The sequence below is a fragment of the Sorex fumeus genome, unplaced genomic scaffold (assembly GCF_029834395.1).
Source record: "Sorex fumeus unplaced genomic scaffold, SorFum_2.1 ptg000075l, whole genome shotgun sequence".
NCBI lineage: Eukaryota > Metazoa > Chordata > Mammalia > Eulipotyphla > Soricidae > Sorex > Sorex fumeus.
Window position 1 is genome coordinate 6,041,788 of NW_026606132.1, and position 27,268 is coordinate 6,069,055.

At 44.2% G+C, this 27,268-nt stretch overlaps 1 protein-coding gene across 1 annotated transcript; it reads right to left on the reverse strand.

Annotated features, from left to right (window-relative positions):
- Positions 1 to 1,284: 1,284 nt before the first annotated feature.
- ZNF449 (zinc finger protein 449) lies at positions 1,285 to 26,900 on the reverse strand. The gene is made up of 4 exons (XM_056130323.1): positions 26,513 to 26,900; positions 24,616 to 24,820; positions 4,354 to 4,467; positions 1,285 to 4,203 (listed from the first exon to the last, which is right to left on the reverse strand). The coding sequence occupies exons 1-4, from the start codon at positions 26,864 to 26,866 to the stop codon at positions 3,320 to 3,322; spliced, it is 1,557 nt and encodes a 518-aa protein (XP_055986298.1). The 5' UTR covers positions 26,867 to 26,900; the 3' UTR covers positions 1,285 to 3,319.
- Positions 26,901 to 27,268: the final 368 nt, after the last annotated feature.

The following is a 27,268-nucleotide window of genomic DNA, read 5'->3' on the forward strand; positions in this document are numbered from 1 at the left end:
GATATATTCCCAAGAGTGCTATAGCTGGGTCAAATGGCAGATCAAATTCTAATTTTATGAGAATCGTCCATACTGTTTTCCAAAAGGGTTGGACCAGCCGGCATTCCCACCAGCCAGACTGGCTGTTTTTAAGGCAAGTGCTTATCCACTGTGTTACTTTCCAGGTTCTTGGGGTCTTGGGTTTGACCTTAAGACCAAATATCAAACTATGGAATATGACCAAAGCCTCTCAGAGGAAAAACATATGTTTAAATGTTTTTAACATTAAACAAGAATTAAAATAAAGATGCTGGGTATTTATTTAAAGAATAATGTGTAGGGCATAAAATAAGTTTCATCCCATCTTCACAGTACAGTCTTGTATCTCAATGACAAGGATATGTTCTGTGAAACACGTCGTTAGATAATTTAATTTTTGTATGAACATCAGGGCATACTTAGAAAATTCAGGTTAGAATAGGCCATCATACATCTAGGCTGTGTTTCATAGCTCAGGGAAAGTCTCTTATTGACAGACTGTTGAACAACACATGCCCATAAGGTGGGTCCTACTTTTGTCCTTCGGATTTATGTACTATTATGTACCTCTCTTTTTTTTAAATGCCAAGCACAGTCACATAATGTTATCATTGTATTATCTGTTTCCAAAAATTATGTCATATATTTATTGATTTGTTTCACAAATATTTCTTTAGTGCTTTTATATGCAGGGAGATACAGCAAAGAAACAGAGAGCAGACACTCTCTACCCTGTAATGTTTATTTATATATAGGTGAGGATGAGGATGCAACTTGTAGTATGACTGCAATTAGCCTACTAGTTAAACTTGGGGCTGGAGCGACAGCACAGCGGCAGAGCGTTTGCCTTGCACACAGCCAACACGGCCGACCCGAGTTCGATTCCTCCGCCCCTCTCGGAGAGCCCGGCAAGCTACCGAGAGTATCTTACCCGCACGGCAGAGCTTGGCAAGCTACCTGTGATGTATTCGATATGCCAAACACAGTAACAACAAAGTCTCCAATGGAGATGTTACTGGGCCCGCTCGAGCAAATTGATGAACAATGGGAGGACAGTGACAGTGACAGTGACAGTGAAACTTGACTGTACTAAATGCTAGAGCCATGAACCCATTACCATGGCTGGGGGAAATAGAGTTAACTCAAACTTAGGGTGTGTGGGGGGAAAGTCAACTGCAGTGCTTGTGTCTGTTCAGAGAAGCAGCTCTAAGTTGTTCGATTAGTTAATGTTACTGAAGCAGAAGAACACATACATTTCTACTTTATTAAAATATTGCATAGATACAGAGTAGTTGGGCACATCCATTCTAAGGCACTCTTCTGGTTTGAATGCAATTCCACAAGAGAGAAAAGAGAAGCCATTACATTCGGTATTTTTCCATCTCTACATTCAGACTCCTCCCATATTACATGTTTATTGCTACTGGGATCTTAATCCCACACTCATAGCAGCATCATACAGGGACCCAGATGACAAGGATTAAAGACACATCCTGGTTCTAGTATGTGATATGATTTGGCACTTAACTACAGACTCTCTTGTACTCTCTTCATTTGTTTCCCAACTATTGTTTAACTAAAGATACTATAAAACCTTTATGAACCTGACCCATGATTTATTTTCTTTACTAGTTTCCATTAAGCCTAGAACAGGGCTTGTTAGGCACATAGTAAATACCTCCAAAATACTTACATTAAACTTAATTCCAAGAACTTTAGTGGAACAGAAAATAATACTTGCCCTAATTCTAGTTTGAGGAAAAGATGATTGATATTTTCATAAGAGAAAAACACTTGACTAGTCCAATTTCTTGTATTTCACAATAACTAGGCTGAATGGATATTTTTGTGTCTTAACAGCTTTAACTGCCAAAGAAAGTTCTTCTCTTGCTACAGAAATTTGAGTCATTATCATGATTATATAAGAATATTTATAAGTAGTCATATATGTATGTGTGTATAAGTAAAATTTTAAAAGGCTGACAATTACTAGGTAATTTAGAAATTACCTGAATTAACAACACTCACCTCCTTAAAATATTCATCTTACATAAAAATGCTTAAAAGACTTTTGTCATAACACCCTCAAAACAAAAATAACTAGTCTTGAGGGGCAAAAAGACTATACTGATAGCTACAGAAACATCTGTTTAAGGCAGTGTTTTTCAAGAATAGTCTCATAATACTGTGGGTTACTACTTGGTGTAAATAAAAAAGGATTCTGGGGTCAAATACATTTATAAAACACTGAGTCAAAAGAATGACTGCCCCCCTTTACTGGAGGATCTCTCAGAGATTCTCAAAGGCTGATATAAACTGTGAATCTAGGAAAGGAAATCATAGGGATTCCCAAAGTAATTTACAAAATATCTGTATAGAACTGTTGTGTTGTAAGATGCATACTGAATGAGGCACTCAAATAGAGAATAAAAAAAACTTTTTAAGCACTGAGAAACATGTGATCAAAGAGCAAACAATTAAGGAGACACTGAATTAAAGAATAAAAAAATTTTTTTGAAAAACACCAAGACACAAGATTGAATATAAAAGGAGAGCAAAATACAGCGAGTAACAGTTCCTCTCTATTTTATAAGTTCAACTGTCACGTTGATCCTTCCACATAGAACTTATTCTCTGAACAATATAAATCAGTTTAAGACTCAGCTTTAAACAACATGAACACAGACTATCAACTAAGTTAACTAGCAAATATTGCAAAATTCAAATGTAAAGGCTAAAATACAATTTTCTTCAACATAAACAATTTCCATGAAAATAACTCAGCTATTAGCAGAAAAATGGCACCACCTTCAGTTTTGTGTTCCTGGCACATTTTTATTCTCTGATAATTGTCTTATTTCCTGACACTTGGGCCGCATAGAAGTTGTGAACTAATATAATCCTCATTCATAATGACAGCAGAAAATTATGGTGCTATTTTATTAAGACATAATCAGGAAGATGTGATTATGCATTTTACTGACTATACGTTGAAAAATACTGTCATCATTTATATGTTTTATGCTTACATCGATGTTATGTATGAATGGTTGGTGTGGAACACAAACATTTTCATTGTCATAAAAAATAAGAATTGTAGAGACAGCATAATAAAACCTAGGAAGTAGTAATAGTATATAGGTGGGTACTATTGAACTCACATGTTTCAAAAGATGGGTTTTTAAAATAGGTACAAAAAGTCGTTCTTATGAGCTCAAACACAAAGGTTCTTCCAAGACAAATAAGGTTGTTGACGGTTTGGGGTATTTTGTGTTTAAGTTTCAGTTTCCCTTAAAGATTCCTAAAGAAGTCCTCTAAAGTGAGTGACCTGGTGCATAATAAGGCCTGCTCTCTGTCTGAAGTTTTTAGAACAATGACTGCACTTGTATGGCTTCTCCCCTGTATGAATTCTTAAATGAATAACAAGGCTTGGTCTCTGTCTAAAGCTTTTCCCACAAAAGTTACACTTAAAAGGTCTCTCTTCAGTGTGAGTTCTCTGGTGCAAAGTAAGAGCTGTCAGTCTACTAAAACTCTTCCCACAATTATGACATCTATGAGGTTTTTCACCTGAATGAGTTTTAAGATGCCTTTTAAGACTAGATCCATGACAAAAGCTTTTATCACACTCAATGCATTTATATGTTTCTTCTTCAGAATGGGTTCTCTGGTGCCCTATAAGGTGTGACCGTCGAGTGAATCGTTTTTTACACACAGTACATTCATAGGGTCTCTCCCCTGTATGAAGTCGTTGGTGTCTATACAGATCTGAACTACGAAGGAATCTTTTTCCACATTCAGGGCATTTGTGAGGTTCTTCTCCTGAATGGATTCTCTGGTGCCCAGTAAGTTGAGACTTCCGAGCAAAACATTTTTCACACTGAGAACATCGGTGAGGTTTATCTCCTGGACTCTTCTTCTTCGGGGATTTAGAGTTCAGAGGTTCTTCTAAGGTGGAGCTCTCAGGGTTCTCGCCTATAGAGGGGCCCTGCTCTTCTACAAGATTTGTTAAATCTGCCTGTAAATCCTCTGGGGGTGGTTCCCACTGATTTTCTAATTGTTCAAAGTCTTTTTGTAAAATGGGACCATGAAGAGAATCCCCCTCTAAAGAAACAACAAATGGGTACATATTCTCCAGCTTTTTCTGTTTGGATGGATCTTCTTCATTTTCTATTCCGAGCTCAAAACCTAAAAAAAGAAACAGAAACTGTTTCCCACGAGAAAAATGCATGAGGGAAAATGACATACTACCAGTCATATACGTTTTACAACATAGACCCAAAATTCTTTATCCAGATTAAGGTAGGTTTTCTTTCTCAGTATATCAATAATACTTACTTATCTTGGAATCAAGTAATTGTTTAATATCTTTGGACTCTTGTAAGTCCTTCACCCATTCATCTTCTCTATGTTCCAATGGGAAAGTCATGTCAAGCTTTGGTATTGGATATCCTAATCATAAGAAAGGCAAGAAGCAAAGAGTTGGGGTCATTGAAGAGTATTCCAGAGTCAGGCTGATATTTTGAATATATGGCTTACCTAATACCTACTTTATTATTATAACTTCACTTGTAAACTCTTTTCAAAGTTTAAAAGAGCTTTTAAAAACAAAAAAACTACGCCCGTTCCTCTCTGGAAAGAAAGATGGCGGCCGCACGGGAGCCTTGTGGAAAGCGGGTTTGAGCCGGGCTCGGGGGGGGGAGCAGCGGGGACCTCATGGGAAGGGGGGCTTTGTGGGCCGTCCCCCACGCCCCACCGGGGTCGCCAGCTGCCCCCCACGAGCGGCTCTCCGGCACGGCCACGGCCCCGGAGGCACAAGGACTTAGCACAGAGAACCAGCCGCTTGGAGCAGAAAAGCAAATGGACTTGTGTTGATCCGCGCCACCAAGCCTGCCCGGAGGGGGAAGGGCGTTGACCAGCCCGCCCGTTCCTCTCTGGAAAGAAAGATGGCGGCCGCACGGGAGCCTTGTGGAAAGCGGGTTTGAGCCGGGCTCGGGGGGGGGAGCAGCGGGGACCTCATGGGAAGGGGGGCTTTGTGGGCCGTCCCCCACGCCCCACCGGGGTCGCCAGCTGCCCCCCACGAGCGGCTCTCCGGCACGGCCACGGCCCCGGAGGCACAAGGACTTAGCACAGAGAACCAGCCGCTTGGAGCAGAAAAGCAAATGGACTTGTGTTGATCCGCGCCACCAAGCCTGCCCGGAGGGGGAAGGGCGTTGACCAGCCCGCCCGTTCCTCTCTGGAAAGAAAGATGGCGGCCGCACGGGAGCCTTGTGGAAAGCGGGTTTGAGCCGGGCTCGGGGGGGGGAGCAGCGGGGACCTCATGGGAAGGGGGGCTTTGTGGGCCGTCCCCCACGCCCCACCGGGGTCGCCAGCTGCCCCCCACGAGCGGCTCTCCGGCACGGCCACGGCCCCGGAGGCACAAGGACTTAGCACAGAGAACCAGCCGCTTGGAGCAGAAAAGCAAATGGACTTGTGTTGATCCGCGCCACCAAGCCTGCCCGGAGGGGGAAGGGCGTTGACCAGCCCGCCCGTTCCTCTCTGGAAAGAAAGATGGCGGCCGCACGGGAGCCTTGTGGAAAGCGGGTTTGAGCCGGGCTCGGGGGGGGGGAGCAGCGGGGACCTCATGGGAAGGGGGGCTTTGTGGGCCGTCCCCCACGCCCCACCGGGGTCGCCAGCTGCCCCCCACGAGCGGCTCTCCGGCACGGCCACGGCCCCGGAGGCACAAGGACTTAGCACAGAGAACCAGCCGCTTGGAGCAGAAAAGCAAATGGACTTGTGTTGATCCGCGCCACCAAGCCTGCCCGGAGGGGGAAGGGCGTTGACCAGCCCGCCCGTTCCTCTCTGGAAAGAAAGATGGCGGCCGCACGGGAGCCTTGTGGAAAGCGGGTTTGAGCCGGGCTCGGGGGGGGGGAGCAGCGGGGACCTCATGGGAAGGGGGGCTTTGTGGGCCGTCCCCCACGCCCCACCGGGGTCGCCAGCTGCCCCCCACGAGCGGCTCTCCGGCACGGCCACGGCCCCGGAGGCACAAGGACTTAGCACAGAGAACCAGCCGCTTGGAGCAGAAAAGCAAATGGACTTGTGTTGATCCGCGCCACCAAGCCTGCCCGGAGGGGGAAGGGCGTTGACCAGCCCGCCCGTTCCTCTCTGGAAAGAAAGATGGCGGCCGCACGGGAGCCTTGTGGAAAGCGGGTTTGAGCCGGGCTCGGGGGGGGGGAGCAGCGGGGACCTCATGGGAAGGGGGGCTTTGTGGGCCGTCCCCCACGCCCCACCGGGGTCGCCAGCTGCCCCCCACGAGCGGCTCTCCGGCACGGCCACGGCCCCGGAGGCACAAGGACTTAGCACAGAGAACCAGCCGCTTGGAGCAGAAAAGCAAATGGACTTGTGTTGATCCGCGCCACCAAGCCTGCCCGGAGGGGGAAGGGCGTTGACCAGCCCGCCCGTTCCTCTCTGGAAAGAAAGATGGCGGCCGCACGGGAGCCTTGTGGAAAGCGGGTTTGAGCCGGGCTCGGGGGGGGGGAGCAGCGGGGACCTCATGGGAAGGGGGGCTTTGTGGGCCGTCCCCCACGCCCCACCGGGGTCGCCAGCTGCCCCCCACGAGCGGCTCTCCGGCACGGCCACGGCCCCGGAGGCACAAGGACTTAGCACAGAGAACCAGCCGCTTGGAGCAGAAAAGCAAATGGACTTGTGTTGATCCGCGCCACCAAGCCTGCCCGGAGGGGGAAGGGCGTTGACCAGCCCGCCCGTTCCTCTCTGGAAAGAAAGATGGCGGCCGCACGGGAGCCTTGTGGAAAGCGGGTTTGAGCCGGGCTCGGGGGGGGGGAGCAGCGGGGACCTCATGGGAAGGGGGGCTTTGTGGGCCGTCCCCCACGCCCCACCGGGGTCGCCAGCTGCCCCCCACGAGCGGCTCTCCGGCACGGCCACGGCCCCGGAGGCACAAGGACTTAGCACAGAGAACCAGCCGCTTGGAGCAGAAAAGCAAATGGACTTGTGTTGATCCGCGCCACCAAGCCTGCCCGGAGGGGGAAGGGCGTTGACCAGCCCGCCCGTTCCTCTCTGGAAAGAAAGATGGCGGCCGCACGGGAGCCTTGTGGAAAGCGGGTTTGAGCCGGGCTCGGGGGGGGGGAGCAGCGGGGACCTCATGGGAAGGGGGGCTTTGTGGGCCGTCCCCCACGCCCCACCGGGGTCGCCAGCTGCCCCCCACGAGCGGCTCTCCGGCACGGCCACGGCCCCGGAGGCACAAGGACTTAGCACAGAGAACCAGCCGCTTGGAGCAGAAAAGCAAATGGACTTGTGTTGATCCGCGCCACCAAGCCTGCCCGGAGGGGGAAGGGCGTTGACCAGCCCGCCCGTTCCTCTCTGGAAAGAAAGATGGCGGCCGCACGGGAGCCTTGTGGAAAGCGGGTTTGAGCCGGGCTCGGGGGGGGGGAGCAGCGGGGACCTCATGGGAAGGGGGGCTTTGTGGGCCGTCCCCCACGCCCCACCGGGGTCGCCAGCTGCCCCCCACGAGCGGCTCTCCGGCACGGCCACGGCCCCGGAGGCACAAGGACTTAGCACAGAGAACCAGCCGCTTGGAGCAGAAAAGCAAATGGACTTGTGTTGATCCGCGCCACCAAGCCTGCCCGGAGGGGGAAGGGCGTTGACCAGCCCGCCCGTTCCTCTCTGGAAAGAAAGATGGCGGCCGCACGGGAGCCTTGTGGAAAGCGGGTTTGAGCCGGGCTCGGGGGGGGGGGAGCAGCGGGGACCTCATGGGAAGGGGGGCTTTGTGGGCCGTCCCCCACGCCCCACCGGGGTCGCCAGCTGCCCCCCACGAGCGGCTCTCCGGCACGGCCACGGCCCCGGAGGCACAAGGACTTAGCACAGAGAACCAGCCGCTTGGAGCAGAAAAGCAAATGGACTTGTGTTGATCCGCGCCACCAAGCCTGCCCGGAGGGGGAAGGGCGTTGACCAGCCCGCCCGTTCCTCTCTGGAAAGAAAGATGGCGGCCGCACGGGAGCCTTGTGGAAAGCGGGTTTGAGCCGGGCTCGGGGGGGGGGGAGCAGCGGGGACCTCATGGGAAGGGGGGCTTTGTGGGCCGTCCCCCACGCCCCACCGGGGTCGCCAGCTGCCCCCCACGAGCGGCTCTCCGGCACGGCCACGGCCCCGGAGGCACAAGGACTTAGCACAGAGAACCAGCCGCTTGGAGCAGAAAAGCAAATGGACTTGTGTTGATCCGCGCCACCAAGCCTGCCCGGAGGGGGAAGGGCGTTGACCAGCCCGCCCGTTCCTCTCTGGAAAGAAAGATGGCGGCCGCACGGGAGCCTTGTGGAAAGCGGGTTTGAGCCGGGCTCGGGGGGGGGGAGCAGCGGGGACCTCATGGGAAGGGGGGCTTTGTGGGCCGTCCCCCACGCCCCACCGGGGTCGCCAGCTGCCCCCCACGAGCGGCTCTCCGGCACGGCCACGGCCCCGGAGGCACAAGGACTTAGCACAGAGAACCAGCCGCTTGGAGCAGAAAAGCAAATGGACTTGTGTTGATCCGCGCCACCAAGCCTGCCCGGAGGGGGAAGGGCGTTGACCAGCCCGCCCGTTCCTCTCTGGAAAGAAAGATGGCGGCCGCACGGGAGCCTTGTGGAAAGCGGGTTTGAGCCGGGCTCGGGGGGGGGGAGCAGCGGGGACCTCATGGGAAGGGGGGCTTTGTGGGCCGTCCCCCACGCCCCACCGGGGTCGCCAGCTGCCCCCCACGAGCGGCTCTCCGGCACGGCCACGGCCCCGGAGGCACAAGGACTTAGCACAGAGAACCAGCCGCTTGGAGCAGAAAAGCAAATGGACTTGTGTTGATCCGCGCCACCAAGCCTGCCCGGAGGGGGAAGGGCGTTGACCAGCCCGCCCGTTCCTCTCTGGAAAGAAAGATGGCGGCCGCACGGGAGCCTTGTGGAAAGCGGGTTTGAGCCGGGCTCGGGGGGGGGGAGCAGCGGGGACCTCATGGGAAGGGGGGCTTTGTGGGCCGTCCCCCACGCCCCACCGGGGTCGCCAGCTGCCCCCCACGAGCGGCTCTCCGGCACGGCCACGGCCCCGGAGGCACAAGGACTTAGCACAGAGAACCAGCCGCTTGGAGCAGAAAAGCAAATGGACTTGTGTTGATCCGCGCCACCAAGCCTGCCCGGAGGGGGAAGGGCGTTGACCAGCCCGCCCGTTCCTCTCTGGAAAGAAAGATGGCGGCCGCACGGGAGCCTTGTGGAAAGCGGGTTTGAGCCGGGCTCGGGGGGGGGGAGCAGCGGGGACCTCATGGGAAGGGGGGCTTTGTGGGCCGTCCCCCACGCCCCACCGGGGTCGCCAGCTGCCCCCCACGAGCGGCTCTCCGGCACGGCCACGGCCCCGGAGGCACAAGGACTTAGCACAGAGAACCAGCCGCTTGGAGCAGAAAAGCAAATGGACTTGTGTTGATCCGCGCCACCAAGCCTGCCCGGAGGGGGAAGGGCGTTGACCAGCCCGCCCGTTCCTCTCTGGAAAGAAAGATGGCGGCCGCACGGGAGCCTTGTGGAAAGCGGGTTTGAGCCGGGCTCGGGGGGGGGGAGCAGCGGGGACCTCATGGGAAGGGGGGCTTTGTGGGCCGTCCCCCACGCCCCACCGGGGTCGCCAGCTGCCCCCCACGAGCGGCTCTCCGGCACGGCCACGGCCCCGGAGGCACAAGGACTTAGCACAGAGAACCAGCCGCTTGGAGCAGAAAAGCAAATGGACTTGTGTTGATCCGCGCCACCAAGCCTGCCCGGAGGGGGAAGGGCGTTGACCAGCCCGCCCGTTCCTCTCTGGAAAGAAAGATGGCGGCCGCACGGGAGCCTTGTGGAAAGCGGGTTTGAGCCGGGCTCGGGGGGGGGGAGCAGCGGGGACCTCATGGGAAGGGGGGCTTTGTGGGCCGTCCCCCACGCCCCACCGGGGTCGCCAGCTGCCCCCCACGAGCGGCTCTCCGGCACGGCCACGGCCCCGGAGGCACAAGGACTTAGCACAGAGAACCAGCCGCTTGGAGCAGAAAAGCAAATGGACTTGTGTTGATCCGCGCCACCAAGCCTGCCCGGAGGGGGAAGGGCGTTGACCAGCCCGCCCGTTCCTCTCTGGAAAGAAAGATGGCGGCCGCACGGGAGCCTTGTGGAAAGCGGGTTTGAGCCGGGCTCGGGGGGGGGGGAGCAGCGGGGACCTCATGGGAAGGGGGGCTTTGTGGGCCGTCCCCCACGCCCCACCGGGGTCGCCAGCTGCCCCCCACGAGCGGCTCTCCGGCACGGCCACGACTCCAGGACACAGAAACCAATCTCTTAACTAGCTAACTTTTAATAGAAATTCTTCCAGGGTCAATAAGTAAAATAGCAGAAATTCAAAACCGCGCGGCCGCTATCGCGGCCGCGCGACATCATTTTATTCTTAAACCAAGTTGTAGAAAGCAAATCATTTCACAACGCTGTTTCAGCATGTCTGATTGGGGGGGGGGGTGGGTCGTAAACTCTTAACAATAATTGTGCATCTTTTATCGAAATAATCTATCTAGTCAAAGTAGATAGAGTATTAACTAGAACTCATCTACCTCACAAGAATTGGGAGGGGTGGGAGGTGGGGGTCTATTGGGGTTCGGGGTTAAAAATGAGTATCGGTAAAGGGAAATGTGTTCGGTATCTACATGACTGAGACCTAAACCCGAAAGCTCTGTAACTTTTCCCACAGTGATTCAATAAATAAATAAATTATAAAAAAAAAAAAAAAAAAAAAAAAAAACTAAAAATGAGAAAAACACTTTTTTGCATGCTCAATTCAAGGCTATTTTCTAATCCATGGAAGGACAGTGAATCAATTTGTGCTGAAATATAAGTATAAAATCACTTCACTCTTTCGATAGTAGACTTAATTATATTAGAGCCAAAATAAAAAGCAAATCTTCATAAAGACCTGGCATGTTTCAACTGAGAAACGCTACTATTGTGCATCAAATGAAAGGAGGGGTTGTGAAAGTAGAAAATATAAAAACTTTATTAGAATAAAGTAACAGATTTTCCTATTAAAATGGAAATCAACGGGGTGGAAACTAGCAAAAGTATTATTTGCTTCAGCTTAAGACTAGTTACCCAGGGCACCCGGGGGTGGGGAAGGTGAGCCAGCGTCCACCCAAACAAAGCACCAACAGCCGAAAACCTCCGTACTCCACAATTGTCGTCAGGTTTCTGGCTGGTTCTACTGCTCAGGACAAGCCTCATCCAGAAAACAATCTGTTGAAAAACTCAGGTATGTAGGTTTTGTGACTGAAATCTCCAGATTTTCATGTAATTGGGGATGGGCTACTTCCCCTCATCTCTCTTTGCATACAGAAGCCTTTCAGTCACATACATACCCCAAAGCCGTTACCCAGTTAAATATTTAACTCCAGCTGTATCACCCCATTAAAAATTTTGGACTTCCAACATCTGAAACTCTATAACACTGAAAAACTAGGAGTAGCACACCAGGTTGGATGGGATGTACTACAGAAGGCAACCAATCTTGATTAACAAAATATAAACAGAGAAGACTTAAACTGTAACATCTTAAAAATCTCTTATATAAGGGCTTTATGGCTCCATGGTAAAATATAACAATCTTCACTGACTTTCTTCTAAAGGAAACATTTTTGATCATTTTTAGCAAATTATTTATAACAAGCAATATAAAATAAATTATTGAGGCTTGCTACAGGGGCAGTTTTAATGGGTGGTTGGGAAAACTGAAAACAATAGTGGTGGAAGATGCAATAGTGGTGGGATTGGTGTTGGAATATCGAATATCTGTAACAAATCATCATGAGTAACTTTGTAAAAATTAATAATAAATAAAATTAAAATAGTTTTTAAAAAGACTAGAGTGGTTGGGGCTGGAGATACAGTACAGGTGCTAGGGCACTTGTCTTGCATGCAGCCAACCCAGGTTTGATCCCCAGCATCCCAAATGGTCCCCTGTGCACTGCCAGGAGTAATCTCTGAGAGCAGAGCCAGGGATAACTCCTGAGCATCACTGGGTGTGCTCCAAAAACCCAAACCATCAACAAAAAAGACAAGAGGCAGACTGTCTGGAAGTTAACCCAAATACCATTATGCAATATTTCTAAGTTTCAATCTTAGGATAACCGCAAAGTTTCTATACTCACTATTCCCTGTATCCTACCATCCCTCTCCTTATCTCTAACCACTGTGGACTGTATCTTTTTTTTTTTTGCTTTTTGGGTCACACCCAGTGATGCTCAGGAGTTACTCTTGGCTCATGCACTCAGAATTGCTCCTGGCAGTGCTCGGGGGACCATATGGGATGCTGGGAATCGAACCTGTGTTGACCATGTTGGCTGCATGCAAGGCAAACGCCCTACCCACTGTGCTATTGTTCCAGCCCCTGTGGGCTGTATCTTAACCCATGCCCCTTTATCAACTCCAGCAATGAATTCGGGCCTGCAGTAAAGTATAGGAGGGACAAGATCTATGTTTAAATATTAGTTTTATAAAAGTAACATTAACAAATTAATTTGTAAAACAATTTTCAGACCATTATTTCAAAACACAGGAGTAGATAAAAATATCTTATTTTATATTTCCATGGATAAAAGACTACATATATTGCTATTTTTACAATTAAGAAACAAACTTTTTTTTCAAATACATTTCTGCTTAAATTCACTATGCTTGGGCTGAGAGATAGTCCATTTGGTAGAGCACTTTTATTTTATTTATTATAAATAAATTCACTATGCTTTCTGTTTGATTTTGATAGCTAGAGTATAATCAAAGGTTAATATGACATATAAAAAAAACAAAATGAGAAGTCATTGTTCAAAGGTAAGTGGACAACAAGTAAAAGCAGGAGCAAATTAAAACTGAGAGAAGCAACAGTTTAGATACAAAACACTGATTTATAATTTAAACGTAGTCAGAGACAAGATTTCTAGCATGATAGCAATAGAATCTCCACAGCCATACTTCTTAGTAAAACTGGTAAAAAAAATTAAAATAAGTATTTAATGTCTCTTACAGTATTTCTTAGGGTATGCAGAAAATCAAGAAACATATTTTTTTTTGTTTTGGGATCACACACAGCAATGCTCAGGAATTACTCCTGGTGGGGTTCAGGGGACCATATACGATGCTGAAAATCGAACCCAGGTCAGTCACATGCAAGGAGAGCGCCTTGCCTGCTATAATATTGCTCTGGCCCTGAAACATGCATTTTTTAAAAATCTACTAAAATTCACTGAGAACCATATATCTTATATCTGAACGCAAATGGTACCCTTGGGTTCCCCTCTCAGTAGCACTCTAGACAGATGTACTTAAGAGCTCAGTATACCCTTAACTTTAGCTACTATTCCCAGGAATAAATTCCTGGGATGAGCTCACCATTTTTATACCAGACCCACCTAACTACTTCTGAATATGTGTCTAGGCACTTGTGGCAAAGCAGTAGGGTTGTTTCTTTTCCTGCCTAACTTCCATTGGTGGAACAGAGGCTCTACATTAGGTGCAATACTGTCAAAAAACACTAGGACTTTGATTCTTTGTAAGGCAACTGTGATTGCCTGGTAGTATCTCTATGCCTGAAGAGGCAAACCAAGAAGATTTGAGGCTCAGACCTGTGCTCAATTCAGCAGATTTGGCCTGAAGGGAGAGCAGGCTTTATGACAGACATATTCATATGCCTCCTCAAAGAAACGGATCTAATTTGTAAGGCACTGTGAACTAGTTCAAGCCTAGGGGTATTCTAAAAAGAGTGGAAGTTGCAAAGAAATGTAGTTGGGAATGTTTCACTTCCTGAGATTAGAAAAAAACCTCAAATTTCTAGGAATGTTTCAATAAAGGTGTATGAAACTGACTGGATCATTCTGCAGAGAAATCTATGGCCTTATCTATGGATTCGTTTAAAATTATAGATCAATTATCTGGTAACTAACAGCTAGGCTAAAGGCAGGCCTATTAAAAACACTCTCATTCATGGTAACTTACTTGCATAGCAAATTCTATGCTCCCTGAGGAACAACATAAATCTTTAACACTGCAGAATAACCTAGACTTTTTAATCATTCAGCCATTCATCAAATACATGAGCAATTAACAACAAGCCCTGGTAATGGGGGAGAAAGATACAGAGATGCCATAAAATGTTATTCATAGTGTTCATTTTCAAACAAAAAGTGTAAGACACATATATGGACAGGTAAGTATGACCCCAAAACCAGAAGGAAACTGGCAATAGAATCTGTCTAAGAGAGTTACTACTCACTGGATTTAAGAAAGACTTCATGTTATCCATTATAAATATGTTCCAAGAACATATCTATATCTATCTGAAGGAAATTATAACTCTTTGAAGTAAAGTAAATTATACTATAAGGATCATAGCAAACAGAGAATATTGGTAGAGTCTAACTTTGTAAAAAAAAGAATCAAATAAAGATTCTGGGGTTAAAAATTGTAGTGCCTGAAATGAAAAATACACTAGAATGGCTCGAGTGGATCTGAAATGTCAAAATATTAGTGAACTTGAAAACAGATCAACAGACTGTATTCTCAGAAAACTAGAGAAAAAATGAGAAAGAATGAATGAATGGTGGCTCAGAGAAAAGTAGAGCGTAATGAAGTGCATCAATATACAAGCGTTGAGAAAGCAAGAAGGAATGAGAGAAAGGAGCAGAAAAAATGTTCAAAGAAAAACTAAATGAATTCCAAGTAGGATAAGCACAGAGATCTACAAATAGGTGATTCAATGAAATTCCTGAAAGTCAAGTAAAAGGGGAAAATGGAAATATAGTAAGACTTGTTATTCACATAGGAACTCCAATAAGAATAATAGCTGAACTCTCATCAGAAACAATGGCGGCTAAGATTGGGATAACATATTCAAAGTGTTTAAAAAAAAGGGAAAGGAATGGAAGGGCACAGACACATGGCCTAAGAGAGAAAATCTATGTTCACTTGTGGACACAGAAACAGACCTGAAACTTGTATGAACTCCAATGGCAAGGGACAAGAAGTAAACACCAGGTAGATAGATAGTAGACAGAGCAATGCCTTCACCAAGAAATCCTGCCACAGGGCAATACATTGTAATCAGAAAGATTTCAAACATCTGACACCCCCAATCCTATGCTCCTATACTTAAGAATACTTGAATGGAGGCCAGAAACTACAGCATCTAAACTAGGATCACAGCTGTCAGACAGAAGGCACCATTTTGGTGACCTCTTATAACCTTGCTGATAGCAGTAATGAATGTCATACTGGGTTTCACTCTCCACAGAAACAAATTCAGGGCAAAGAGCTGAGCTAGATGGAGGACAGAAACAATTATTAAAAGTGCAAGAGCTGGAGGGGTAGTATAGCAGGTACCTACTGAATCATTATCAATGATTTTTACTGACATTAACTGCATATTTTGGGGTGGGGAACAACACCTGGTAGTGCTCAGGGGTTACTCCTGATTCTGCACTCAGGAATCACTCCGGGCAGGCCAGGGTACCATATGGGATGCCAAGGATCAAGCCTAGGTCAGCCACATGCAAGGCTAGTGCCCTTCCCACTTAACAGTGCATTTTAAGTTTCAGGTATTTATCATTATGAATCAACATCTGTATATACTAAGTTCATCATGGACAAATCCATTTCTATTATTTAGCATACAATGTCCCCTTTCATCTAACTTACCTACCCATCATCTCCCTTCCCCTCTGGTACTGCTTGTTTGGTCTTAAAATCTAAAAGCTTTTTTATTTTGCTTTAACTTGTTTGTTTTGTTTCTACATGTAGCCCATATGAGTAAAACCATATAGTTTTTATCTTTCTCCATCTGACCTCAAATTCTTATCTTTTTCAAAAAGCCTGAATAGTATTCAGGATCATTTAGAGATAAAAAAAACTTAGGAGATAAAGCAAAATTTTAAAATATGTGTAAGAAAACTTGGATTATAGTACTAGCAGTAACATGTCTACTTGAATATAGTGATCACTTCACTGTAGAATTGCACTGTCCTCCCGTTCATCGATTTGCTCGAGCGGGCCCAGTAACGCCTCCATTGTGAGACTTTGTTGTTACTGTGTTTGGCATATCGAATACATCATGGGTAGCTTGCCAGGCTTTACCGTGTGGGCGAGATACTCTCAGTAGCTTGCTGGGCTCTCCGAGAGGGGCGGAAGACTCGAACTCAGGTCAGCCATGTTGGCTGCATGCAAGGCAAACACCCTACCCGCTGAGCTATTGCTCCAGCCCTATATAGTGATCAGAATAACTATTTGAAACATGATTCAGGGTACAAAGCAAATGCCAAAAAACAAAAACTGAGTAGTCAGAGAAACAGTACAGGGGCTAAGACATTTACTTGCCTCGCATGTGATCAACACTAATCCAATCCCTGGCACCAAATATGGTCCCCCAAGCACTGCCAGGAGTGAACCCTGAGCAGAGCCAAGAGTCGCCCCATACACCGCTTCGTGTGACACAACCCCCCACCCCAGTTCCCCAAAACGATAATGTGAGCAATGCTAATTTTATTTATTTATTTATTTACTGGGTTTGTGGCTACATTTGGCAGTGCTTAGGGATCACTCAGATCAAGGTACTATATATGGTTCCAGGGACTATATCTGGGTTCAACTGAATCTGTAAAGGTGCAAGGTAAGCACCTTCCAGCTTGTGCTATCTCTCTAACAGTAATTTTATAACAACAACCTGAATTTAAACCTATCACTGATAACAAAGTGAAAAAAGCAAAAAGAGGAAACAATATTTTTTCTTAATTCCTAGAAGATAATCTTTTTACCTTCTGATATGTAAATGAGTACATGACAAGGATTGGTGATCACCAGCAGAATCAAAAATATGTTTAAGCGTCTGAGGGAGATATAGGATATGGAGGAAATAAAATCCCAATAAAAATAAATGAGCAAAATAAGACCAAATATATTTGAATCACATTGTAAGGTCATAAGAACTTTTCTTTCCTGTTTAGATTATTTGGTCCAATAACAGAAATAATTAAAAAAAAAAAGATTAACATGAGACCAAAGAATTTAGTTTTATATACAGGAGCCCCAAAGACATGAGATTCTAAAAATATTAAAAGTAGGGAAATTCTGACAAAGAAACAAAAGTTTGTGAAGAACTGACAAAAGGGCATTAATAGATTGCTGAAGAACTATCTAGGTTTGTTTAAAGTTTTCCTAGCCCTAAATCTCCTACCTTTGGTGATGATGCACTCTATTTCCTGAAAAAGGGAAAGGACCGAAAGGACCTTTCACCTAAGAAATTAATCTCCTACATTCATGGGTAACAAAAGGGCTTGGAGTGTTCTTATGGTCTCCTTTCATTCCACATGAGAAATTTATCTCTTACATTCAGGGAAGGAAAGAAGTCAAAGTGTCATCTTCTGTTCTAGTTTTCGATTTCTGGGTCATATCTGACTCCTTTTTCAAGGGTCACTCTTGACACTGCTCAGGGGACCATGTGGTACTGGGTATCAAACCTGGGCCTCCAACATCAAAAGCATGAACTCAGCCCTTTGAATTATCTCCCTGGCCCCCAGAGCATCCTTCTTAAACCCTCTCTTTCATCCATTCAAAAAAATTTACCTTGTTTCTTCAGGGAAAACAAAAGAGATCAGCGTGTCCTGCCATTCTGTCCTTTCCTTCCTCCTTCCCTTGCAATCTTCCTTCCTTCCTCTCAAACTCCCTTCTCAACCTTTTTTATATGGTCTAAAATAAATGGTTACTTGTACATTGGGGTTTGTTTGTTTTTGCATCAAGTAACATTATTTAAAAGTGATCAATATGTCATCAAACTTTGGGATGACATTTTACTCACTTTCAACAAGAAAAATATTTTCTTCATCTTACCTAAACTATACTATAGTAAAAAAAATACATTTTGGTGTAGGAACAACAGTTCAATTGGCTGAAAACACACACTGTTAGTATGTAGGAGCCCCTATCTGTAATGTATAGGGAAATGAAAGAATAGAATATATCAACTGATAACAAACTCTTGGTATAGGAATACAAATCAAGAACTCCAGATTATGGGGAGAATGGGAAGATGGGATGTACACAGGAACATGGATGGGGATCTTGAGGACTTTGATGGTGGTGAGGGGAGGTAATTGTGTAACACCAACTCCATAAAAGTAATATTTACTATAATAAATATTATAGTTAATGTGTTTATAATATAAAATAATTAAATAGAAGATTTGGACCAGAGCGATAGTACAACGAGTAGGTGTTAGCCTTGCATGGAGTTCAATCTTAGCATCCCATATGGTCCTCTGGCACCTCCAGGAGGTTTTCTGAGTTCAGGGCCAGGAGTAACCCCTGAGCAACACTGGGTGTGGCTCCCCCCCAAAATTAGATTACTTAGGGAAAAAAGTGAAAGGGACCAGAAAAACTGGGCGCTAAGGTGATAGATGAAACTTAAAACTTTTGTTTGCAAAAATAATACGGTATAGAGGCCAGAGTGATACTACAGTGGGGAGGGCATTTGCCTTGCACATGGTGGATCCAGGTTTGATCCCCAGCATCCCATATGGTCCTTCCATACTCAGTCAGGAGTAATTCCTCAGTGCAGGGCCAGGAGGAACCCCAGAGCATCACCGGGTGTGACTCAGAAAAGGAAAAACATAATACGGTATATACAGATGTCAAATTATAATGATGTAGTCATGAAATGTACATGTTTTGAAGTAATACTATGTCAATAAAATATTAAATGAAACGTAGCTATAATTTTTTCAAGCTTCATAAATGATATAAACCCACAAATCCAAATAGCTCATAAAAGCAAGATGAACACAAAGAAAACTATAACAAAGTATTTCACAATAACTTTGCTAAAACAGTGATAAAAATAACATTTAACAGCTAGTCATCGAAAAAATATTAGATAGTAAAGAACAATGACAAGAAAGTTTGAGGGACTAGAGCAATAGTACAGTGAGTAGGCTGTGCACACGCCTGACCTGTTTTCAATCCCTGAAACCTCATACAATCACCAGAGCCCACCAGGAGTGATCCCTGAGTGAAGAGTACAGAGTAAGTCCTGGGCATCACCAGGCCCCTGTGAAATATATGTTCATGAACTATGGAAATCAAAAGAAAGTAGAATAAAATTGAAAATTCTTCAGTAAGTTAATTCTGAACCTAAAATTCCAAAACTAAACAAAAACATCTTTCTAAATGAAGGTAAAAATAAATGTTTTTTTGCAAAATACAAGTGGTGAGAAAATTAATCCTCAGCAAAAACATACACTACAAAACAAAAGGAAGAAATTTTTGGTGAATGAAAATGATAGCAAATGGAAATTCTGATACACAGAAAGGAATAAATATTAGAATAAAGGGGACCCACATGAGCAAACAGAAAAAATTTTCATTTAGCATTTACTTTGTAAGGGCAAATTAGTAATTCATTGGGTATTTATAATATATGAATAAATAAAATTACAACAAAACTGATGAAAGAGAAATCAAATTATATGTACATTTTTATATTGCATTACATTATTTTATTTGGGACCTCCCTAGCAGTGTTTGAGGGCCCAGAAGCCACTCTTAGTGATAACTGGCCCCATAGTTTGCTCCAGCTCAGGTTTTGAGGTTCTCGGAGCCACTAGGTCCATATGTAATGATACATGAGGAACAACAAGGATATATCCAGTGGTATTTGTATAGGAGGGGGAGTCATGCAATGATGGAGAATTAATTTGGAACCTTGCAATCTAAATCTAACCCTCTGAGGTATCTCTTTGGTCCCTAAATTTCTTATGTTTTGTATAGTTACTAACTGAACTTAAGATGTGAGAAAAATAAAGGTCAAGAAAATTCCCAACTATATGCATGGTCCTAAATTTGAGACAAAAACTCATAACTTTAACTACAAACAATCCCACCCTGGCAAATGAAAATGATGTCCCAAATTTGGTGCATCAATTTTGAACTCTGTATTTTGAAAGATAATCATGATATATTCTGTATTCTCAGTACAAGCACTTCTTTTCTTTCTGATTGCAGTGAATCTAATGTATTTTCCTAATTCTAGCAACTGGAATGTCTGGCTTGATTTTAAATAAGGGTCTTTATTTAAGCCTAAGTCTTTCTGAGATCACATAGCAATTTCCAATCAAATTATTTTTATTTACTATTGTATATAAGCAAACATATTTATACACACACTTGTAGAATATAAAGAATTGAACATAAGAAACTTATGTCGTTCTGTAATATACATACATATTTACTTGTTTTTCCTGTTACTCTTATTTGGAAAAATTCTTGTGACCCACCAGCACTTCAAACTTAACCTGATCAAATCTAAATTTACATTCAACCTCCAAATCTGATCTTGTGTTCTTTATGTCAGCAAATATTACTACCTACCTGATTAACTGGTAGGTGGTAACACTATTATAAGAACACAATCCCTAATTGTTTGCTCCTTCCTGTCTCATTCACCAAATTCATTCCTAATCTTTTACTTCCCTATGTACTTCTTTTCTTCATCATAGCTCACATAAATCTAGCTCAGAAAATTATCTTGTCACCTGGATGATTGGAAAACACCTAGCTCTAGTTTTTCTACTCCAATCATAGTCAATGATTATGTAAAATTCAAACAAAAGAACACGTAGCATTTTTCCACTGCTCTGGCCAATAAAGTCTAACTTCTTCACAAGGTTGTCATAGTTCATGATCCAACACCCTTTTTTCTCTGCAAGCTCTCGATAGTTACTCTGCTCTTCTTTGGTCCCTTGCTCCAGAGTTGTTGTTAAAACACACATCAAGCTCTTGATTTCCGTAGCCTGGGCACATCGGTACATACTGCCCAAACTCCTCTCCTGTACTCCCCACATTCAATAGGCTCATTCCAGACCCCCCTGTGCTACTTCAACACAATCTCCCTTCCTCCAGAATGTCTTATCTGTCAAAAGGTTGCTGGGTGGCTGTCCTAAAGGTTTTCTGAGCATTCAACCCTGTCTCAAACACTGCTTTATAGTCTTATGTGTCAGGTCCCTATACAAGTACAATCAGTATCTATGCTCATATTTAAAACAAACCTACTCCCTACAATCTTATATACATCAATCCAGATGTATATGAGTGTATACAATAGTGTCTATTTGTTGACATTTTGACTGGAATAGTATTGGGAGAGGCATCTGCCACAACCTGGGAAAAAGACTTAATGACAAGGGGAGGCAGTGAACTCAGAGTTAAAATAAGAAACGCCATAGAAATCACTACGTTAAAAAAATCAGAACAGTGAATAGGGTCATATTTCTACAAGTTACAGAACGTCAAATGTTGCCAACAGAGCTACAGAGATAGTATAGTAGGAAGGGCGTTTGCCTTGCACTTGGCTTACCCAGGTTCAATCCTCAGCATCCTATATGGTCTCCTGAGCAGCGCCAGGAGTAATTTCTGAGTGCAGAACCAGAAGTAACCCTTGAATATCACTGGATGTGGTCCAAAAACCAAAAAAAATGTTGCTAGTAAGTTATCAGAAGAGGAGAGGATGGAAATTTTTTCCTTACAGCTCTCAGAAAGAGAAATATAGAAAGAAGGGAAGAAAGAAGGGAAGGGGGAGGGAGGGAGGGAGGGAGATAGAAAGGGAGGAAAGAAGGAAAGAAGGGAGGAAGGAAGGAAGTGGGGAAGGAAGGGAGGGAGGATCAGATGGCAAATGTGCACAGAAATACACTATCAAAACAGCATGAAAAACCATGATTACATGACATCACAGGAGAGAACAACAATTCTCTAGGGCTGGAGAGAGAGTACAATAGAAAAGGTCCTTGCCTTGCACGTAGCCAACCGGGGTTTGATCCTCTGCACCACAGACCATCGCTGAATTCCTGACAGGAACCATTTCTGAGAGGAAAGCCAGCAGTAAGCCCCAAACACCACAGGATATGAAAAATGAAAAATTAGAATACTTCAGAAAAAGTTTTTTAAAGCCATCAACATGGAAACACTAATTCAAAAATATATATTTACACCCCTATGTTTATAGCAGGATTAGTCACAACTGACAAATATAAAATCAACCTAAACACCCACCAACATATGACTGGATAGAAAAATTTTGTATATATATATTTGTGTATATATATACATATATATACACACACACTCTCTCTCTCAATACAATATAACACTCATTCAAAAAGATTAAATTATGCCACTGGGACAATATAAATGAAACTTGAGGTGATTATACTAAAAATTAAATAAGAACATGAAAGACAGTTGGTTTTACTCATGTGCAGAAAAAGAGCAACCAAAGCAATGACTGGCAAGAAACAAAATCTTCTTGCATTCATCTGGAGGACATAAAGTAACAAAATAGGAGACTAACACCCAAGAATGGCCGAGATTAGTACCAGGAATTTTGCTCCATGGCTTGGAGGTCAGCCACACATGCTAGGGAAAAAGGGAGCTCAGATAAAGAAGGGAACACCAAATAAAGGTGTTGGGAGGATACTCCCAGGATGGGAGAAGCATGCTGAAAGTAGACCATAGATCAAACATTATTGTCACCCATTGCCTCTTTTGCAAACCACAACACCCAATAAGAGAGAGAGAGAACAAAAGGGAATGCCCTGCCACAGAGGCGGGGTGGGATGGGGGGGATGGGAGGTGGGAGGGATACTGGGATCCGTGGTGGTAGGAAATGGGCACTGGTGGAGGGATGGGTATTTGATCATTGTACAATTGAAACCCAAGCACAAAAATTTGTAAGTCTACAACTGTACCTCATGATGTCTCATTAATAAAAATTTTTAAAAATTTAAAAAATTAAAAAAAGAAACAATATCTTCTAGCTTTGATGAAAATTATGTTGTTTACAGGAAGGAAGCTGTTGAGGGTGGGAGACATAGGTTTAGGGGTCCTACTTGGTGACAGAATATTACATGAACTTTGATAGTGGACATGGTGAATCCTGCGAACATACAAAGGTCTCTGTCTCTGGAAATATACAATGTTGAAACTAGTGATTAATCAATAAAAAGGGTAAATAAAAAAAACTGTCCATCAAAAGAAAGAATCAGTAGTAAAAAAGGTAACTCTCAGAATAGGAAATATTTGCAAATCACACATTTGATATTCATCATACACTGAATGATATCCAGAATAAACAGCAAATTCTAAAATTCAAAACAATAAACAACTCAATTTAAAAAGCAAAAAGAGGGGCTGGAGTGATAGCACAGTGGGTAGGGCGTTTGCCTTGCATGTGGCCGACCTAGGTTCGATTCCCAGCATCCCATATGGTCCCCCAAGCACCACCTGGAGTAATTTCTGAGTGCAAAGCCAGGAGTAACCCCTGAGCATTGCTAGGTGTGACCCAAAAAGCAAAATAAATAAATAAATAATAAAAAAATAAAAAGCAAAAAGAGGGACTGGAGCAATAGTATAGCAGGTAGAGCGTTTGCCTTGCATGCAACCAACCTGGCATCCCATACGGTTCCCTGAGCACCCCAGGGTAAATCCTGAGTGCAGAGCCAGGAGTAACCCCTGTGCATTGCTGGGTGTGGCCCAAAAAGAAAAATAAAAAAAATAAAAAGCACAAAGAAATGAAAAGACATTCTCCAAATATATAAAAATGATCAGTAAGTATAAGGAAAGATTTCAATATCACTAACGAATGGGGAAATAAATGCAAATCAACGTAAACTTTAATACCCATTAGGAATGTTGCTATCAAAAAATAAACTGAAAGTAACAAGTGTTGGCAAGGATATGGGGAAAAATGGAGCCCCTGTCACTGGTAGGGATAGGAAATGGTACAGCTATCTTCATAAATGTGTATGGTAGTTCCTCAAAAATTAAGAATGTAAGTACATATAATTCAGCAATTCCACTTCTGGTTATATATTATCCCAAAATAAAAACAGGGTTGAAATATTTGTATATCCATGTTCATAGAGGTATAATTTACAATAACACAGAAGCAATCCATTGTAACCAAAGAAGATAAACAAAATAGGGTGTATGCATACAATGAAATATTGTTCAGTTTCATAAAAGAATGGAAATTCTGATATATGCTACAACATAAAACAATCTGAAGATATTATGACAAGGGATAATCCAGTCACAAAAGGTAAATACTGTATAATTCCATTTATAAATGGTACACAGAATTCAAATCGAGCCAGAAAGTTGAATGGTGGTTGCTAAGGGATGGGAGAAGGTGTGAATTGAGAACCATTAAATGCATAGTTTTAATTTTGCAATTTGAAAAATAGTTATGAAGATGGACAATGGTGATCAATTCACCACATTATAAATGTATTCAACACCAGTGAAGTGTATACACAAAAATAGTTAAGGTGATAGATCCTAAGTGATGTGTATTTTACCAGGATTAAAATAAAAGCCAGGCTCCTGGAGCAGGGTCATTAGCTTAATGGGTTCTTAACATTCCTTCCTTCTAAAGCTCTTTTAGAAGGAAGGCTATTCCCACAGAAAGTTCCTTATCCTACTCAGAGCACTCCATTCATCTGCAATTGGGGTTTCCAACCTGGCGTACTTTGGAGCTCTCAAAACAGAAATTTTAGAAAAGGAAATAAAAGCTGAGTCTTACCAGGGTCCAAAAAGGATGGACACTCTCCAGCAGCACCGAAGTTCAGCTCTTGTGGCCCTGCCTGTGGGATCCATACCTCTGACACTGGGACCTCAGGGGCCGATCCCATTACTTGGAGTGGGGGTGACTCCAGGTGGATGTTTGGTGCCAGATGTTCCATTCCCACTGGTGCGAGTTCTTCCAAGAGCATATCCTGCCTATCAAGCTACAGAAAATGCCAGAATTCATCATTCTTAAGTCTAGATAGAACAGCATTGCCCAGCAGCAACAACATGCAAGATGCCATGTTAAATTTTTTTCGTATGAAAAAGAAAGCAGATGATGTTAACCTGGACACAAGTCATGCAACTCCACATATTTAAAAATATCATTACATTAGAATATGACAAATAATTAATGAAAGGAAAACATTTACCTCCTTTTCTTACTAAGCCTTCTGGTCTGGATGTGGGATGCATTTTATAATCAATTTGAACTAGCCATATTGCAAGCGCTCAAGAATCACTCTTGATCAGTGGCTACCATACAGGCAGTACAACTAGACTGTACAAAGATAAAACCTTATTTGGCAAATTAAAAAAAGATAAGACAGATAAAGGGAAATCATAAATTCATTCCATCCTGGCGAAAGGGCTAGAACCTTTGAAAAGTTCCTGGGTGTATGAACTACAGAGTCCCATCACACACACTTAACAATGGGAGTGCCTCAATGTCTCAATGCTCAAAGCACATCCTTCTCCCAAAGACTTTTTCCATGTGTTCAGCTACAACATTCCCAAAGCAGAGTGTATATAAATTGGTTTCAATAGAGGTGCCATGACCCTCATGGGGCATTTTAGATAGGATGGTGGGTGGTGAGCATATGAATGCAGTGCATCAAGATGGGAATATATAAAATTGGTGAAATCTGTGGGATTTTCCCATCAATGATTCATGGAGGCAAAATAATCTATCAAGAACTTCACCCCATTAATTACAAAAACTTTAAATTACTTTTCTAGGAAAAGTTATTACAACTAGGTATCCATTGAAATATGAACACCAACGAGAAACTATACGGAGAAATGTTCAGATTTACCAACGGTTATTTGGGACACTGGAAATCCAGCTGACCAAGAGCAAGTCCACTTGGTACTTAAACAGTAGCAGTCTAAGTTTCTGTTTGCCACTTTCACAGTGAGTCTGTGAAAGATGCAAGTACCTGACACCTTCAGGAATTCTTCTAGTGAAGTTAGGCACAAATGTGTACATGCTAAAATGTTAGTTCATAAAAAGCTATCTTCCCTCTCCTTTCTATCCATCCTAGACACTATTTTACTTAGGGCTGGCAAATTTTCTTGTTGAGAGATAGGGGCTGAGGTGATATTACTGTGAATAGGGTACTTGTCTTGCACGTGGCTGACCCCAGTTTGATGCCTGGTGAATGAGTCCTAAGTGCAGAGCCAGGAATAAGCCCTGTGTATCACAGGTGTGGCCCAAAGCCCACTCCCCCGCAAAAAAGAGGTAACAGACATTTTAAGCTTTGTTGTTCACACTGGTCATAAACATCTCTAGTACCTACCAACAGTACTATAAATCAACAGATGCTGAGCTGCATTTGGGAGACGGACGGCAGAGCACTTCATTATGATTTTGATTCTGTGTATGTTAAGTAGCTTGCAATATGGATGAGCTGCATTTTAGGACAGTGAAAGTGAAATTGCCAAACAGTTATTATAAAAGGAGTTGGGATTCATAATTGAGAATCACTGAACTGCATACTGACTCCAGCTGAAGGAAAAAAAACGAACCACATGGCAAGGAAGTCTTGGGGTTCAGACAAAATATCTGATCTAGTACCAGATGTTATTGCTACTTCTTTTGATCTAATTGCAAACTTCCAAAACTCTTTTCTCACCTGCTGCTCTGGTATCTCAAGTTCTCTCTGTAAGTCTTCTATCAATGACACCACTCTTTCTCTATTCTCTGGGCAATGTTCCCTCACCCAGGTTTCTATCTCCGTGGGCAGAATCGTTAGGAATTGCTCCAGAACTAGTAGCTCCAGGATTTGTTCCTTAGAACGTATCTTTGGCTTCAGCCATTGACAACACAGTTCCCAGAGTTTATTGAAAGCTTCATGAGGTCCAGCTGCTTCTTTGTATTGGAACTGCCTGAAGCGCTGACGGAAAACTTCACAGTCAGTATCATACTCCTGAAACACCGAGCCCTGATTCAAGGAGGCCTGAATTGCACAACCCAAGGCCACCGCCATAGCCCCTTCTGGTAGGGTACAATTTCTCTGGAGCCTGAAGCCCTCTGGAGCCTGAAGCCTCAGATTCCAAATTGTTTCTTTGGGATTCCACCTATAGCTGGGGACAGGAGAAAAACGGGAAAGGAGAAACAGCAGCAGTTACCATAGGGTATACTTACCTCTGCAACCGGCTTACTTTTCAACAGTGCTCTAAAGCAGGAGAGCATAATCTTTTGGTGTTTTGGGGAATCTGATAAAATTCAAGGACTCACTTCCTAGAAAAATACACACACAGGACTGGAGAGACAGCTCAATGGACTGCATGTGGAGGCCTGGATTTGCTACCTGGCACTACATAGTCCCCTAAACACAGAGCTGGAAGGAGCCCCTGAGCACTGACGATGTGCCCCTGACTAAAAAAAC

Coding starts and splice junctions, on each gene's coding strand:
- ZNF449 (XM_056130323.1), bottom strand. CDS start 26,866: ATGGCGGTGGCCTTGGGTTGTGCAATTCAGGCCTCCTTGAATCAGGGC. Junction 24,821..26,512: donor TTGAGATACCAGAGCAGCAG/GTGAGAAAAGAG, acceptor CATTTTCTGTAG/CTTGATAGGCAGGATATGCT. Junction 4,468..24,615: donor TCCATCCTTTTTGGACCCTG/GTAAGACTCAGC, acceptor TCTTATGATTAG/GATATCCAATACCAAAGCTT.